Here is a 16,881-nt window from a genome sequence, read left to right as displayed (position 1 = left end):
CAGAAGCTCAGATCGCAGTGCCATATCCCCAGCAGCAGCAGCACGTGGCCCTGCAGCATTGGAGCTGCCAAAGAGGAACTGGGGGATGTCCCTCACCAGGCGCACCAGGGCACAGAGGGACGCACTGCTGGGGGGTCCTCGCGGCTCCTGCCCTGCAGCTGCATCTTGTGGTCCGTCCGCATCTGCAGTGCCAGAGGGAAGCGCCAGTTCTTCACCTGGAAGTGTGGGTGCTGGATCTTGCACCGTGCCACCTCTTGTCCCCATGGCGGTGGATGGGGACGTGCAGACAAAGCTGGAGCAGCCCCTGTGGTGCCCTACCAAGAGATGCCAGCAGCTGCGCCGTCGCTGCCGTCACCTCGCGGTGCAGCTCCCGCTGCCACTCCTGCAGCAGCGCCCACTCCTCCACTGAGAAGCACACCGTCACCTCCTCCAGCGTCACCGGTACCTGCAGACACAGATGGTGGCAATGCAGGGGAGGAGGACGTGTCCCTCCAGCAGCACCTGCTCTGGGCACGGGATGGTGCAGGAATGGGGCTATGGGGTACAGGGACAGCTTGCTCCTCGAAGGGGACAATGCAGAACTCGGCCTCGTGGGGGCTGCAAGTGCACCACTGGGCACCACATGTGGCCCAGGTCCATTCAAGGCTGCAGGGGCAAGAAAGGATGTGCCTCTGGGGTGGGAGCTGTGGCTTCACTGGGGTACAGCAGAGCTGGTGGCACACTGTGAGTCATGGCACAGAAGTCCCTGAAGTGCCTGTGTCATAGAATCATCATAGAACCTGGATTGAAAAGGATCACAGTGCTCATCCAACCCCCTGTTGTTCCAACCCCTGCTGTGTGCAGGTCACCAACCAGCAGCCCAGGCTGCCCAGAGCCACATCCAGCCTGGCCTTGAACGCCTGCAGGGATGGAGCATCCACAGCCTCCTTGGGCAGCCCGTTCCAGTGCCTCACCACCCTCTGAGTTGTGTCAGCTGTGATGCTGTGTGTCACACACACATGGCATGCAGAAACCCAGTGCCCAAGCGCTGTGCCCTCCTAACACCCATTCAGCACTGCTTGGCGGAGGTCTGAGGTCCCGCGCTCCACATCTGCTCCAACCAATTGTCACTGCAGCCACAACCAGGAGTCCCACCACATCCCCGTGCACACAGCTTGTGCACTTCGCGCTCCACCAGTGACATGATGCATCCCGACATGATGCTATTTGCAGAGGTGCTGCTGCCCAACCTCATGCTCTGTATGCCACGCGTGATGCAGGGACGTGCCAGGAAATTAGCACAAATCGGCCAAAAAGGGTCTGCAGCCATCCCGCGGGGTTGGGGGTACGCAGAGTCCAACGCTCCGCCCTGGGGGCTGCGGGGTGCAGGGAGTCCCTGCAAGGGGGGCATTGCTGGTTCTGTGCCCCCTGTGCCCACAGATACAGCTGAGGCAGAGCCCTCCCCGTGTCCCAGAGCCGCGCTGCCCCCTCCTACCTGGCGAGGCACAGCCATGGGTGGCTCCGTTGGCGGCTCCAGGGCACCGGGAGCTGAGGGGTGCCCTGTCCTGCCGCCGCCCGCCCCTGGAACAGCTCCACTCAGGACAGCTCTGTTACCCCTCATCCCCCCGGATCCCCGCGGTGCCGGTGCGGGGCTCACCTCGGGGCACAGCCGAGCGGGGGAGCCGAGGAGGGCCGGTCTGGGCAACCCGTGCGCAGAAGGGATGGAGCGGAGCTGTCAGGGGCGCCGTCAGCGCGGTGCACAGCGCGCCCCGAGGTGCCGGCGCGCCACGTGAGCCACGCCCCCTCCCTAAACCACGCCCCCAAACGGTATCCAACCACGCCCCCGAGCAGGTAGGCCACGCCCCCTCCGCTCCTGCAGCCTCCAGGTGGCGCCCGATCCCCGCGCTCGGCCCCGCCCAAGCGGGAAGCGCCCCCTCGCGGCTCGGCGGAGCGCGGCGGCCTCAGGGCGCGCGGTGCCGGCGGCGGCGGCCATGTCCTGCCCGGGCCTCGCTGAGGTGAGGGTCGGGGCCGGGCCCCGCGGGGTTCCGAGGGTCCGCCTGGCGGGGCCGGCCCGGCAGCGGCCCCCTGCAGCCCGACGGCGGTCGGGGACAGCGGGGGTCCCTTCTGGGGGGGGGTGCATGCCGTGGCGCCGGGGGTCCCGGGGTGCTGGGGCTGTGGGTGAGGGGCGTGGAGCCTCTGGGCCCGGCGGCGGTTGGAGGGAGTGGCCCGGTCGGGCGGCGGCGCCTCCGGAGGTCGGGCGCGGTGTGGGCTGCGCGGGGCTCCCCCCAGAGCGCCCCGCGGCGCTGGGCTCCGGCCCGGCCTCCCGTCCCGTCTGTTCTCCTCGCAGGCTTCGTCGTGGAGCACGCGCACCCGCAGGGCTCGGGCCGCGCAGGCCGCGGGGCAGGGCGAGGCTCAGGCCCGGCAGCTGCGGGAGCTTTGGAGCCGCACCGAGAAGGCCGAGCGGCGGCTGTTGGCCTTCGAGAACCTGGTGGGAGAGCTGGGCAGCAACCTGGCTGCGCTGGGCAACCTGCTGCAGGGCTACGGGCACCTCCAGCAGCGCCTGGACAACGTGGAGAACCTGCTGAAGAACAGGAACTTCTGGATCCTGCGGCTGCCCCCCCGGCACCAGGGGCGAGGTGCCCAAGGTGAAGGCGCGGGGCTGCGCTCGCGGTCCTGCCGGTGCTGTGAGCCCTAAGCGCCTCGGTGGCGAGGAAGGGCCGGTCCCCATCCCCGCGGCTGGGGTGGTGAGCCCTGGAGCTGCGCTGCTGCCGGTGTCAGTGCGCAGAGATGTGGCAGAGAGCGCGGCGCAGACCCGGTCGTACGTACAGCGTGGGCTGCGGTTTCGTGCTATAGTCCTGCAGCTCTGTCCCTGGTGCCGCTCTCGCCTTGAGTTGTCTGAGGATCTGCAGCCCACAGCTGGCTCTGCACGTGGGCCCTGGAAGCACAAACACCACAAATTGTGGAAATGCTGGAGCGCTCTGCTCTCAGCGATGGGCTGGGGCAGATGAGCACCTGTGAAACCGAGAGTTGCACCCCCCGCGTGGCCAGGCGTGCTTTGCCCTCAGCTCCTGTGACCAAAGCCAGGCGTTCCCTTCATGTGTGCTACTTCCAGTTATCTGTAATTGCAGCAACCGAGTCACCCAGTGTAACATAATGTTAATTTGTGGTTCCAGGTACCCGTCACATTTGATGACATTGCCGTGTACTTCAACGAGCAGGAGTGGGAGAGACTGGACAGCTGGCAGAAGGATCTGTACAAAGCTGTGATGAGGGGTAACTACGAGACCCTCATTTCCCTGGGTAAGGCACGGGCTCTGCTTCTCTCAGTGAGCTTCTCTTGTGTTTAACTCGGGCTGTTTCTCTCTTGTTCAGTGGGGCTGACTGCCCATGGCTTGCAGAACCTGGGCAGCCAATCATTTTCCATCCTTCCTGCTTGTTACCAGTAAACAAAACTTATAAGTGATATGTAGTAATAGTTAATAGTAGTGATAATAATGCAAACAGCATCTATTATTTAAAAAAAAAAATCCATATGTGATGCTGTTCTTAATGACTGTATGAGAGGATTCAGGATGGTCAGGGAACCATCATGATCTTCCAGCGCAGTTCAGGAATTATCTAGGTGAAGTCTGATAATTGCATCTTGAATGACGTTTTGTTTTCTGTCTTTTTAGCACTGATGTAAAGCGACAGGGACATTTGCACATGCCTTGGTAAAGAACCAACTTAATCATGTTCAGTCCTTCTAAGGACATTTGACATGGTCTTGGATGGTTTGGGCTAGAAGATGTGTCTTATCAGAAGCTGTTTCTTGGGCAACTGGTAGCGTGGTGGTCCATGCAGTTACTGACAATGAGACTTCACTTTTCTCAGTAGAGACTTCATTTTTCTAGCACTACTCTGTAGAAACAGCAAACCTGTTCTTAAAATGATCCATCTGACACAGCCGTCTCTATGGAGCAGGAATCTTTCTGTCCCTGCCTCAGAACTGAACTGATCTGATAGCAATGGATCAGCCAACTTCAAATCACTGCTAATGCTGAGACTGGAGGAAAATGTTAAATTCAGAGCCTCTCCTTTGAGGTTTGAGGTCACCGTCCATTATTTTGATCTTTGCTGTACTTGAGCAACAGCTGTGCTGATGTGTGAATCCCACCACGGAACCACTGTTCTCCCTTGTGTCAGTGCAGGTGGGAGGTCTGCGTCTGTCCAGGCTGCCTGCCAGCGTCTGGGCCCGGGCAATTTGCTACAGTAACAGCCAGTTCCTAACAAAACCTGTTGTCCTCTGCTTCTCTGAGCAGACTATGCTGTGTCCAAGCCTGACATCCTGTCTCGAATTGAGAGGGGTGAAGAGCTCTGTGTCAAAGACTGTTGGAAGCCCCCGCAGACGCTCGACCGAGGCGCTCCAGAACCCCCACAGACGGTCCAGGATGGGCAGGAGCTCACGCAGACACACGGCCCAGGCAGTGAGGAACCTCTGCAGGCACACATCCAAGGCAGGGAGGAACCCATGCAGGGCTGCAGCAAAGACAGTGAGGAGCAGCTGAAGACACGCCTCAGAGATGGTCAGGAGCCCACACAAACGTGCATCAATGGCCACAGTACCCTGCAGACGTGCATCAAAGGTCGCCAGGAGGCCCTGCAGGCACCAGAAGAGATGGACCAGATGGAGGAGGCTTTGGGAAAAGATGTCCGTGTGGAAGCTGACAGGGGTAAGTTTCACATGTGCCAGAGGGACGTGGCAGGTCCTGTCTCAGCCCTGTCAGATCTCCCATTGATGTCTGTTAGGAATGACCTGCTCTGAGGTTCTTTTGATTGTATTGTCTAGTTAACTCTGTGACAGATTTCTGGACAGCTACCCAAGAGAAATGTTTATGCTTGGCCAGATGAATCCTGTGGAGACAAAGGGCTCAAGTAGAGCCTGCAGCAGCGGGGCAAACCTCGTGGTCTCTTCCAGCCCTTTTCCTGTGCAGTTCTGCAGTCCTTCACCTGATTGCACGCATCAGCCCTAATGCTTCTGTAGACAGTACTGCTTGCTTTGCTGAGAGAGGAGACCTCGTTGGAAGTAGGAGCCTGCAGTGGAGGGAGGAGGCTGGAGCAGCCTTGCTAGCTCTGGGGGCTGCAAAAGGAGTCAGGAGAGCCATGGGGCATGGCAAGAAAGAGTTGGAAAAATTAATTGCCAGATTTTGAAGGCCAGGCAAGAAAGGTAGAAGATGCTGGAAAGCTGCAGTCAGAGCCAGAGGTGGAGCTGTGTTTGAGAGCTATTTCTTGTTGGAAGTACAAGCTGGGGGCTACGGAAGCTTCAGGAAAGGCGGAGTGAATGCGGACAGGCAAAGGGCAGGCTCTGTCCTTGGAGGAAGGTTACTATGAAACTATAGGAGCCCCATCATGACTGCAGGTTGGTTTGTGAAGCTCCTTAGGAGATAGAAAGTGATGTTCCATGGGCATGGTTTTTCCCTCTCCATTCAGATTTCAAGTCACGTTCTGTTACTCAGATTTTCTCTGTACTTGAGCTGCAGTTGTGCCTTATGGGCGGATCCTACCATAACACCATGAAATCAGCACCACTTTGCCTGTTAGAGCATGGGTAGCATTTGTGTCTGTCCTTCCTGCCTGCCATCTCTGGGGTTAAGGAGGAACGGTCGTTCTGAGGTTTCTGACCTTTCAGCAGAGTGTTGTTGCAGCCAGTTCCTAACAAAACATGCTGTCATCTGCTTCTCTGTCCCTAAGCAGAGTCTGCTGTGTCCAATCCTGACATCCCATCCCAGACAGATAAGAATCAAGAGCTCTGTGTCCAAGACGCCCAGGATCCCCCAGCGCCATTTATCCAAGACAGTCAGGAACCCCCACAAACACTGAAAGAGATGGACCAGAAGAAAGAGGCTGTGGGAAAAGAAAAAGTCCATTTGAAAGGTGGCACAAGTAAGTTCCCAGGAGGAAGTGCTTCCCCAGCTGTTCCTGTCCCTGCTGTCAGATCTCCCAGCAGTGTCTGAAGGAGGGTATGGCTGGCCTCTGTGCTTAGAGGAGCACTAGCAGGGGAAGGCAGAAGTCCTGGGGTGTGCTATTAATGTGCTACTAGGGAAAATGGAAGATGTTTAATGTTCTGAAGGCAAGTCATGGAAGAAATACCATCTGTAGGGTCAGTGGAGAGAGTTGAGGAGGGAGTAGGCTGCTGTGCAGAAGGGATGGCGTGTGGCACTTTGGTGGCTCTTCCCAGATCTCTCTCTGCTTTTGATCCTGCTGTGTGGCTTCATTCCAATTCCTGCTGATGCCTTGCACATTTTTGATGTCATAGAATCATTAAGGTTGGAAAAGATCACTGAAATCTAATCCAGCCATGATCCCCCCCTCACCATGCCCTCTGACCACGTCCCTCAGTGCCACATTTCTGTGGTTGTGGAACACCTCCAAGGATGCTGACCCCCACCCTCTGGGCAGCCCGTGCCAGTGCCTCACCATGCATGTCACACATCTCCAGGTAGCATCACACCAAAGCAAGGAGACAGAAAACTGGGATGTTTAAAATTGCTTTTATCTCCTTTACAAACAGAATTTCCCAGGGTGGTGATGCATGTTTTGTCCATGAGTGCACAGAAAAAGGAGGTAAGCAGGGAAGATCATCCCGACTCAGAGGTGGAAGATGACCCAGCAGAGTTTGGCTCTGGTGAGTATCCCCATATGTGGAGGATGCAGTGCACAGCAGGCAGGAAGCAGCTCCAGCAGGCTTGGAATGAGGGCTGAGGGGAATGTTTCTTTTGCTGCTGTTAGGGGCATAGATTGATCTAGTGAACTCCGTGACAGATTTTTGGACAGCTACCCAGTGAGGAAGGGCTCTGGTGCAGGGCACAGTGTTCAGCTCTATCATCTCCACAGAAGCAATGAGTTGGAGATGGTTCTGTCAGAAATTAGGGGAAATGTGCTCATTTGCCTGTAACGTTTGGCATTTACTGACAGATGCAAGTTTGACAGGAGCAAAGAGCCTGGAGGTTCTGCAGAACGCAGCCCTCCCATCACTTTTTATCATGCTACACCTCGTGGCCGTTGTTGGTATTGTTTGGGGCGGCTCTTTTTGCACAACCTGCCCTGGTGGCACCGCAGGGCAGCACAGCCGAGTTCTGGGAGCAGCAGATCTGCCCCTGGCACCCACTGGTCTGCTTCATGCATGTGGGCAGCAACTCTGCAGCAGCACCTGCGCCTTTCCTCACTGCATTCTCAGATTTGTTGGCAGGTCAATTAAGAAGTGTGCTCAGTGCTTTGAGACCTTACCAAAGCGTCAGATTGCTCTGAGGGTGAGTGACTCACGGCTCCGTTGTCTCTTTCCAGAGGAAATCTTTCTGTCAGAAAATGAAAAGGCCTCTGAAGCGGCTTCTCGTCCTGTAAGCATCAAGGTGAAAGAGGAAAGGCCCGTGGCCTCACAAGAGGCATCTGCACCTTCTCCTGACCCCGAGGTCCAGAAGTGCCCAGGAGAGCAAGCCAAAGCCAAGAGCAAGAAGAAGCCGAGCAGGTATGCGAGCAGCAGCCTGCTGATGGGCGACTGCCGGCGCGGCTACGTGCGCGAGTGGTCGCACCCCTGCACCGAGTGCGGAAGGCGCTTCCGCCTGAAGATCAACCTCATCATCCACCAGCGGAGCCACGCCAAGGAGGGGCCCTATGAGTGCACGATATGCGAGATCAGCTTCACTGACAAAAAAAGCTTGGTCCTTCACCAGGGCATCCACACACAAGAGAGGGCCTTTGCGGCCAAGGTGTGGGGGAACACCCACCCGGAATTGAGGATGGGGCCGAGGAAGAAGCTCTGCAGGTCTCTTCATGGCAGTGCCCAAAGCCTGGCTTACGGGACACGTGCAGGGGGGTCCTGGCTGGGCCAGGCCAAGGAGGAGCCATCCAGACCCTATTTGTCACAACAGCAAATGCCTAGCGCTCATCCAAGGAACGTGGTTAAATGCAACCTTTGCAACAAGAGTCTCTCGTGCCCCTCTTCCCTCCAGCGTCACCTGAAGACCCACAAGCCGTACTGCTGCTCCACCTGCAAGAAATGCTTCAGCCGCCAAACTCACCTGGTGCGCCACGAGCAAATACACGAACGCCAGAAAGCCCTGGAGAACCAGCAGCCCAAAGCAGAGCAGCCCGCAGCAACGGCCGGCTGGCCCCAGCCATAAGGAGCCCTGGATGCCCGGCCAGAGCGCTGCTCACACGCTGAACCAGGCACTTGAGAAGTGCAGCCAGAGCTGTTCAGTGAAGGCACTCCTGGTGCTTGCTGCAGAACACATACTCCCAGATAATCCTAGACTTGTGATATCCCAACTTGGAAGGCACCCTCCAGCGGCACCGGTTCCCATTCAAGAACTGCCGCATCCACTGCTGTGGTGGGAGCGCAATCCGGCCTGCTGTGAAACTAGGAAATAGGGTGGCAGTTTGGGAGGCAACAAACGACAACAGGAGAGATTCCAAATTGCTTGTTTCCCTAGGGAGAAACTGAGCATCAGGACGGATTTTTGCACACACTGGGATGGTGTGCCATCTATCAGATGGACTTCCCGTGGTTGCAGAATGAATCAAAGCCTGGATGCCATTATGTAGAACAAATTACGGAAGCCTCTGGTGATACAAAATGCTTTACTGTCCCTCAGTTTTGTGTCTGCTGGCTGATGCATGAAACTGTCCCAGACTGACCTCCCCACATGAGCAGGTATGTCTCCTGCAGCCCAGCAAAGGAAGTTGTAAGCGGCTGTTGAGCTCAGCTGTTATTTGATGCTGGAGCCAACCACTTTGTTTTGGAAACAGAATTTAACAGTGAAGTGGAAGGACAGAAGGGCCTCAGACTGGAAAATTAGAGTGAATTCCCAATGAGCTCTTCATTTTGGTGACTGTTTCTTGGCCACGATTGCCAGGTGGAGAACGGGGCACTTCTGAGATCCCATCATGTCCTGGCCATGCTCGTCTGATAACCCATCCTGCTGATTAAATCCACTGAACATGAGATCTGCTGGGGAACACCAGTCCATTGAGCTGGAAGACAGGCAGAACAAGACAACCCGCGACTCTGCAGGGATGCTGTGGGTCGGGTCCCAGCAGCAATCTTCCCTTGAAGAAGGCCAGCCTTCAAGATGGCTAATAGCCTCTTAAAAGCTAAGAATGCTTTTAAGAAAACTCTGCAGGTAGGATTCCTCCTGTGCTGCAGCACAGCCTGCACAGGGACCCCCTTGCCTTGGATGTGTTGGCTGACACAGAATCACAGAAGCATAGGGGTCAGGAGGGGCCTCTGGAGATCCTGCAGTCCAACCCTCCTGCTAACACAGGTTCCCTATGGTAGGTTGCATAGGAAAGTGTCCAGGTGGGTCTTGCTAAGTCAGCTTCTCTGCACTGGAGTGTTCCCTCTGCTCATCCCTGCTGTGCCCTGAAGCCATGCACAACTCCTCTATAACTAACCACGTGGAAGAATAGTGACGCTAGCTACCTCAGCTGTCCCACAGAGAGGCAGCCTGGTAGGTGACAAAGCCAGGCCAGAGGGGCACTGGTGGCCCCAGGAACCACGTGAGCCACCAGATGCTCTGCTGGGGAACACAAACCACGTGTAGAGAGAAGCCCTGCTGGCATCGCCACGCAGGCCAAGCTGCTAGCACACTTGAGTTCTTTTTCTCCATTTAATTGTTTGATGTGATTACTTGAAATTATGAAGTGTGTGCCCCTCTCTGGGCAGGGTGTGTGGGGAACCAATTACTTTAGATTTTTCATTCCTGGCCACCTGTTAAGGTCTGAAGGGCCACAAGGTGACATTGCCTGGCCACATCCTATCGCACGCATCCATGGTGCACAGGACAGGGCTGGGCTGCACTGCTGTGCCCTGCTTTAAATGCTCCAGGCCATTCTCACGCTGTCCTGCACTTGTCCCCAGCACCATGGCACTGTGAAGCTCCATGAGACAGGGGTGGCTGCTGCCTTGCAGGCTGTGAGGTGATGATCTGGCAGCAAGCTCTGCTGCAGCGAGGGCTGATATTGGTTGTCCCTGCCCAGGTAACTGTCACAGTAAATCCCTGCACTGCAGGGCAAGTCAGCTGCTGCAATGGTGTCATCACACACCTCTGAGTCTGGAGGCTGCGGGGAGGAGATGGGCCTGGAGCATTTGCTTTGTGAGTGGGACCAGTCTTTTGTAGGAAATCTCTCATCCCTTTCTCAGGCTGTGGAATCAGTAAAATGTTTTGTCTGTACGTGCGCCTGTTCTTGGTTATCTTTCTGCAGGTGTATGTGTTAGTGCTGCTCACATAGAAGGGAGCAGGGGCTGCACTATGCAGCTTAAGGGAGATCTGGCCTCTGAGCATCTGGCACGCTGACTGATCTGTGTGCATGGCTGCACCTGCACACACCTCTATGGCTCCCAGAGCTGCACTGCTTCCATCTCACCCAGGAAGTCCCTCATGTGGGTCCCCATTGCCATTGTGGGCCTGAGGGTGTGAGGGTATGGCATGGAGCTGCATCAGGGGAGGGCAGGGAGTAGAGAGAGGCACTGCCCCAGAGGGCGGAGGGCACAGCCCTGAGCTGCTGGAGCTCACAGAGCATTGGGACAATGCTCTCAAACAGAGCATTTGGGTGGCCCTGTATGTGGCCAGGGGTCGGACCTCAGTGGTCCTTGTGGGTCCCATCCAACATGGGACATTCACTGGGCATCTTTGGCCACCACTGGCCCATGGCAGTGGCCACGCTGCATCATGAGGGCACGGCCTCCCAGCACGCAGTGCACAGAACGGGCAGGGGGCGCTGGGGGGCATTTTCTCGGCCGTTGCTGAGGGGGGCCCCGGGGGGGTGCAGATAAGGCTACGCCCAACGCATCAGCACCACTGTGCTCAGGCCCGGCCTCAGTTCTGCCACCGTCCACAGGGTGTCACCAGGCTGCCACTGTCATCCCCCTTATCCTACGACGTTCCTAGGACGCCATTGTCCCCTCCGTCATGCCGTGTCCCACGCGGCTGCTGTTACCACACATTACCTGGCCAGGATGGGTGTCCAGTCTCAGCATCCCCTCTGCTGGGAGGCACCGTGGTGGCCGTGGCCATCAGTCCTTGGTGCTGTGCCCACATCCTTCACAGTGGGGCCACCCAGTGCTGCCCAACCAGTGCTGCATCCAGGCAGCTCTCAGCCTGCCCCCATAGCAGAGGTACTCTGACCTGCTGTACCCAGAGCACGGTTGGCTTCTGGGCTGCAAGTGCAGCGTCTGTGCTGGGATGCATGACGGCAACGGCACCTGGGACACGGTGTGACAGGACCGAAATCGCAAAAGCTGGGCTGAGGAGAGGAGGAGGAGGGGCTGCCCATGGGCGATGGAGCTTTGGCAGGCCATGGGGCAGAGCAGAGGGCAGATAACGGCTTTGTTGTGCTAATGCTGCCCAAGAGCCGCAGTTTGCAGCTGAATGGGGCTGTGAATAGGAGCTCTGCATCTCTGTAGCCAGGCTCAGAGCTGGGCCTGAGACCCCAGGCGGTCAGCGGCACCCATGTAGTGACGCCAGACAGCACAGGGTTTCGGCGGGGACGTGGGGTGACAGGCATGCAAGGACAGTACCGCAGTGATCCCGCTGTGGCTCCGGCCCCATCGACACCCAAGCTCAACAGGAGATGGCGTCAGTCCAATCCTTTATCCAAACCTCTCCCCGTTTGTGCGGTGACTCCGGTTGTCCCAGCAACAACAGCCTCTCCCTGGGCACCCGCACTCCCCAGCCAACCTCAACGCTGTTACGAACTGAAGTAACCCTGATTTCAAGCGCTCCGTTCCCCGTCCCACAGTGCCCAACGCACCGAGCTGCTCTTTGGCTCAGCCTTTTTCCACCGGGCAGCAGCACAGCCCAGCTCAGCCCTACCACCAGACCAGCTCCGGTGGGTCCAGGGCCACTCGGTCTCCTCGTGCTCACGCAGTGGATCAGCCGGCTCCATCCTCATCCCTGTGGGGCTGTGATGCCGGCTGCCCGCCGCATCCCTCCACCGCAGGCTGCCGCACCTCTCCGCCTGCAGAAACGCCGCCCCTTCCATGCCATCTGCAGCCCTCGTGCTACGGATTATCCTGGGTCAGCGGCTTGCAGCGGTCCGTCCCCGGCCCGCGGTTTGGCAAGCTGGCAGCGGGAGCGTTGGCCACGGCGTGGACCTTCTGGTGGTGGTTCAAGGACTGCCGGTGGCGGAAGCTCTTGCTGCAGCCGCTGCACTGGAAGGGCCGCTGCTGGGTGTGCCGGCGCTGGTGCTCCTCCAGCAACGTCTGCATGGGGAAGCTCTCCGTGCACTCGATGCAGCGGTAGAGCCGCTCCCCGGCTGCGCTGGCACGCGGCCGTCCCGCCCAGCCGCCCCGCAGCTGCACCCCGTGGATGCGTTGGTGTTTCTGCAGGTGGTGCTTCTGGATGAAGCCCTTGCCGCAGGCGGGGCAGCAGTAGGGCCGCTCCCCAGTGTGGATGCGGTAGTGTTTGTTGAGGTTGGATTTCTCGTTGAAGCTCTTCCCGCAGGCGGGGCACTGGAAGGGCCGCTCTCCCGTGTGCAGGCGCTGGTGCCGCAGCAGAGCGGCGTGGTGGGCCAGGCTCTTCCCACAGGCCGTGCAGATGAAGGAGCCGTTGCTCTTCCTCGCGTGGCTCTGCTGCCGCGCCAGGAGGCTGCGTTTCAGCCGGACGTTCTTCCAGCCCGGTGGTGGCGGCACACGGGGCTCATCCCCCACGCCAGGCGGGCCGTGCTCCTCCGCGCCAGCCTGCGTCGAGGCGGCCTCTGTGGCGGCGTCCTCCCCCAGCAGCATCCCCTGGGGCAGAGCAAATGGCTGCTCGGTCTCCGTGCCGTGCCCGTGTTCTGATGGGAAATGCAAGGCCGGGGCTGGGCGAGCTTCTACTGGGATGACTGCAGGCTTGAAGTCAGGCTGAGCAGCCCCGTGTTTGCAGAGCTCCCCTAAGCCCTCTGCTGCCGCCTTCTGCTCGTCCATGACGGCGTGGCTCTCCCAAGGCACCGGCGGCTCCTGGCCCAGGGGAACCTCCTCTTCCAGCCTCACAGAGGACACCTGTGGCAGGGCCAGCATTTCCAGTCCTTCCTCCTGCGGCTGCTGCTCTTCTGTCTTGATCACGATCTTCTCACCTGCTGAGAAACAGTAATTCATTCCCAGCAAAATAAAGCTCTCCCATGCCTGTATCCCCAGCAGTGGAGCAGAAGCTGGCCTTCCCCTGCAGCAGGCAGGTGAGACATGAGCAGACAACCAGCAAATGTGCTGCTACAGATGGAGCAAGAGGGATCTACCACGAGCAAAGGGGGAGAAGGGCACAAGGCAGAAGGGCGCTGTGTCTGCTGGGGGCTGCCTGGGGACATTCAGTGGAGCAATGATGTAATATTCATAAAGAACCCAAAGCAGGAAAACATGAAAGCAAAAGTGCAGCTGCAGAGTCCTCTGTCCTGGAGGGAACTCTGTTAGGAACGGCAGAGATTAGTTGGGTAAATCTAGAGGAAATGACCAAAGCAAAACCTTCCAGGAGCAGGAAGAGGCCACAGAGCCACTCTCACACTAAGCCTTGCCCACGCTTTTTCCTCTCTTGCCAAGTGTGCTGCTCTGGGCTTAGAGTTTTGGTGTGGTCTCTTCCAGATTTCCTTCCCCCTTCGGCACTGATTTTCCTTCTCCGTTTTCAATTTCCATTCACTCAACCTGCACACAACCCTTCCCCACCATCCTTGGCATTCACTGCAGTGCCATCAATGCCACCACTGCTGTGACTCACCGCCACCACCGTGCCCCAACACAGCTCCCTCCTCCAGCAGCCCGTGGGTCCTGGAAGCTGAATCCTCCCCATCCTCAGTTGGCAACAGCAGAGCAGATTTGGAACTGGTGTCCCCGGGCCCTGGGGGAAGAAGCAGATGTGCAAAGAGCTGATCCCGGACACCAACATGAGCCGACAGTGTGCCCAGGTGGCCAAGAGGGCCAACAGCATCCTGGCCTGCATTAGAAACAGTGTGGCCAGCAGAAGCAGGGAGGTGATCAACCCCCTCTACTCAGCACTGGTGAGGCTGCACCTCGAGTACTGTGTTCAGTTTTGGGCTCCTCGCTACAGGAAAGACATTGAGGCCCTGGAACGTGTGCAGAGAAGGGCAACGAAACTGGTGAGGGGTCTGGAGCACAAACCTTATGAGGAGCGGCTGAGGGAGCTGGGATTGTTCAGTCTGGAGAAGAGCTCAGGGGAAACCTCACTGCACTGTACAACTTCCTGAAGGGAGGCTGTGGTGAAGAGGGATTTGGCCTCTTCTCCCAGGCAATGAGCAGGACATTTGGGTATTGGCCGCAAGTTGTACCAGAGGAGGTTTAGGTTGGACATAAGGAAGAACTTTTTCTCTCAGAGAGTGGTCAGGCAGTGCAATGGCTGCCCAGGGAGGTGGTGGAGTCGCCGTCCCTGGCAGTGTTCAAGAGGCGTCTGGATGAGGAGCTGCGTGATGTGGTTTAGTGCTGGTGGTGGCAATGGTGATGAGGAGACGGTTGGACTGGATGATCTTATAGGTCGTTTCCAACCTTGTGATTCTATGATTCTATGATTCTATGATTCAACACCAGCACCCCTCAGGGAAGAGCTGCTCCTGCACGGCTGGGGCCTGGGCACAGCTTCTGCAGGACAGGTAGAGCAAGGAGGCTGATGTCAGCCACGCCGGGTGACTGACTTTAGTTACCTCAGCAAGAACTGAACTTCGGACTTTATCACCGTTTTAAAATTTCAGCCCAAAATAAGCAATGCTAAAATTTAGGACCGCTCCCAGCAAATTCCTCCAGGGTGGTGCATGTGTGCAGGGGAACACCTGTACTGGAAGACAGGATTGCAGAGTGCCGTGCCAGCGAGGCACGACGTTCCCCCAGTGCTGAGAACCACCAAAGGCTGAGGATGTGACGCACAGCTGTCACCTGTGACCAAACCCTAACGGTGCCAAGGCCTTGCCATTCACTGCTTGTTCTCCAAATATCCAGATAACAGAGTAACCTATGCAAAGCAAAGTTCAGCATGGGATATGACAGTCTGACACAAGCACAGGGAATGAATCTCACCGAGAGAGACCACAGCCTCGTAGCTCCCCTTCACTTCCATCCTGTACAGCTCCTGCTGCCGGCTGTCCACACCGCCCCACTCCTGCTCTGCCAAACAGGCAGCATCGTCCTCACCTGACGCAGGGACCTGGAATGGCAGGAGGCACCTCCTGAGCGCTGTCTTGCCTCGTCTCTCCCCACACAGCCCCCCTGTGTCTGTGTGACAGCACAGAGCTCTTGGGGAAAGGCCCATGCCCTGGCCTGAGGCCTCTCCCCTAACAGCCAGGAGGTTTGCAGCTCCTTCTCCAGATCCACGCCATCAACCTGGGGCAGTCCCCATCACATCAGAGCATGACATGTATGGGAAGGCATCCTACCCTGCAAGGCATCTAGCAGGACTCAGCAGGGCTACATCTGTACTTCGTTCTCTTTTTTTCACTGGAGATGGGGAGGAGCTGGAAGGGCTCAAGGCAAAGCTTGGAAGGAGCCACATCCCTGCTGCCCCGCCCTGCACAACACCCACAAGAGCATTCCATCCACACCGTTACCTTGAGCGCATCCTCACTGCCTTACACACATTCGTTGGATGAAGTTTGTCCCAGATTTCCTGAGGCTGGACCCCATTCCCCAGGGCTCACCCTTGCTACCTTACACTTGGTCCTTGGCCCCTGTTACTCCGAGCTCGTTCTCCACTCCCTAGGACTCATGCCCCGTGCCCCAGGGCTCATCCCCGTTACCTTGGGCTCACTGCCTGTTCCCTGGCACTCGTCCCACGTTACCCTGGGCTCATCCGCTGTGCCCTGGGATTCACCCCTACTACCTGAGGCTCACTCCCTGTGCCCCGGGGCTCATCCCCCGTTCCTTGGCGCTTGTCCCTCACACCACAGACACACCTCCATGACCTGAGGCTCACCCCCGTGCCCTAAGGCACATCTCCCATCACTTCGGGCTCAACCCCGTTCCCTGGGGCTCATCCCCCGCGCCCTGGGACCCACCCCTCACCCTGTCGCCTCCCCCCGTCACCTGAGGCTCATCCCCGCCAGTTCCCAGTCCGTTCCGCGGCGCCCAGCCGGCTCTGTTCCGCAGCTGCCTCTCGACGTGCTCCAGCCGCCTCGCGCTGTCCCGCAGCAGGGCGCTCAGCGCGGCCCAGCGGCGCTCCAGCTGCCCGCCGACCTCCAGCACGGCCTTCTCCAGCTCCGACATTTTCTTCTCGGCCGTCTCCGCGCGGCCCTCCAGGCTCAGCAGCCGCACGGCCTGCGCCTCCACCTTCCGCTCCACCGCCTGCACCGCCGCCACCACCGTCCACAGCGAGATCTCGTGCACCGCCGGCGGCCGCTTCGCCCCTTCGGAGGGGACGGCGACGGGGCCGGGGGGCTGCGGGGGGAGCGGCTGCCAGGCGTCGGGCCCCCACTCGGGCTCCTGCGGGCGGGGAGAGGAGGAGGTCAGGGACGCGGCGGGGCCCTCCCGCGCCCTCCCCGCGCTGGCGGGGCCCGACCCGGGCCCGTCCTCCCCGCCGCGGCGGGTCCCGCTCCCAGCTCCCCGCGGCGTCAGGCACCGCGGTGGAAAGGAGGCCCGCCGCCCGCCGCGCCCGTACCTGAGCGGGGCCCCACCGGGCCATGGCCACCCCACACCGCCGCCGCCGCCGCGCGATGGCGCCCTCTCGCGGCCCGCCGAGGCGCCGCCGCCCCTCCGCTCCCTCAGCGCCGCCCGGCCCTCCGCACTGCCCCGGATCCAGACGTCACTCAGCCGTAGGCCTCCCACCACCCCGCTCGCTCCTCCCAGTCCCCAAAGACCCCGAATCGTTCACAGAAGCGCGGAGTTCCCGCTTCTCCCCGTACAACCCCAGCTCCTGGGGGGGGGGGGGGGGGGGGGGGGGGGGGGGGGGGGGGGGGGGG

General features: G+C 58.9%; 2 protein-coding genes across 4 annotated transcripts in view; one reads left to right on the top strand and one right to left on the bottom strand.

The window, feature by feature from the left end:
* The first annotated feature begins 2,404 nt into the window (after positions 1-2,404).
* LOC122169695 (zinc finger protein with KRAB and SCAN domains 8-like) lies at positions 2,405-10,187 on the top strand. Of its 3 annotated transcripts, none has more exons than XM_042836030.1 (6): positions 2,405-2,624; positions 3,153-4,169; positions 4,281-4,691; positions 5,710-5,901; positions 6,530-6,643; positions 7,303-10,187. In XM_042836030.1, exons 2-6 carry the CDS (start codon positions 4,121-4,123, stop codon positions 8,136-8,138), a joined length of 1,602 nt encoding a protein of 533 aa, XP_042691964.1. In that variant the 5' UTR covers positions 2,405-2,624; positions 3,153-4,120; the 3' UTR covers positions 8,139-10,187. The 3 variants fall into 3 exon arrangements, with proteins under 3 accessions (XP_042691964.1, XP_042691966.1, XP_042691965.1); XM_042836032.1 differs by having other exon boundaries at positions 2,406-2,624; positions 3,153-3,279; XM_042836031.1 differs by having other exon boundaries at positions 2,407-2,624; positions 5,713-5,901.
* A 1,400-nt stretch (positions 10,188-11,587) lies between these two features.
* The window catches only part of LOC122169697 (zinc finger protein 212-like), a 5,657-nt gene continuing 363 nt past the window's right edge, over positions 11,588-16,881 (bottom strand). Inside the window, exons 2-5 of the mRNA XM_042836036.1 lie at positions 16,010-16,706; positions 15,008-15,134; positions 13,701-13,820; positions 11,588-13,068 (exon numbers count right to left, since the gene is read on the bottom strand). Of these exons, the coding sequence (XP_042691970.1) occupies positions 12,017-13,068; positions 13,701-13,820; positions 15,008-15,134; positions 16,010-16,706 (1,996 nt within the window). The 3' untranslated portion in view covers positions 11,588-12,016. The remainder of the gene's footprint in view (positions 13,069-13,700; positions 13,821-15,007; positions 15,135-16,009; positions 16,707-16,881) is intronic.

This window comes from Centrocercus urophasianus, unplaced genomic scaffold (genome assembly GCF_019232065.1).
Source record: "Centrocercus urophasianus isolate 14NV4802_14NV808 unplaced genomic scaffold, USGS_Curo_1.0 seq_564, whole genome shotgun sequence".
Classification (NCBI taxonomy): domain Eukaryota; kingdom Metazoa; phylum Chordata; class Aves; order Galliformes; family Phasianidae; genus Centrocercus; species Centrocercus urophasianus.
This window is presented reverse-complemented; position numbering and strand designations above follow the sequence as displayed.

What these genes read in the sequence shown, in the direction of transcription:
- LOC122169695 (XM_042836030.1), top strand. Translation starts at nt 4,121, where the DNA reads ATGTGTGAATCCCACCACGGAACCACTGTTCTCCCTTGTGTCAGTGCA. An exon ending in CCGTGTGGAAGCTGACAGGG is followed by an intron (nt 4,692 to 5,709) that starts GTAAGTTTCACA and finishes TCTGTCCCTAAG; the next exon opens with CAGAGTCTGCTGTGTCCAAT. An exon ending in CCCAGCAGAGTTTGGCTCTG is followed by an intron (nt 6,644 to 7,302) that starts GTGAGTATCCCC and finishes GTCTCTTTCCAG; the next exon opens with AGGAAATCTTTCTGTCAGAA.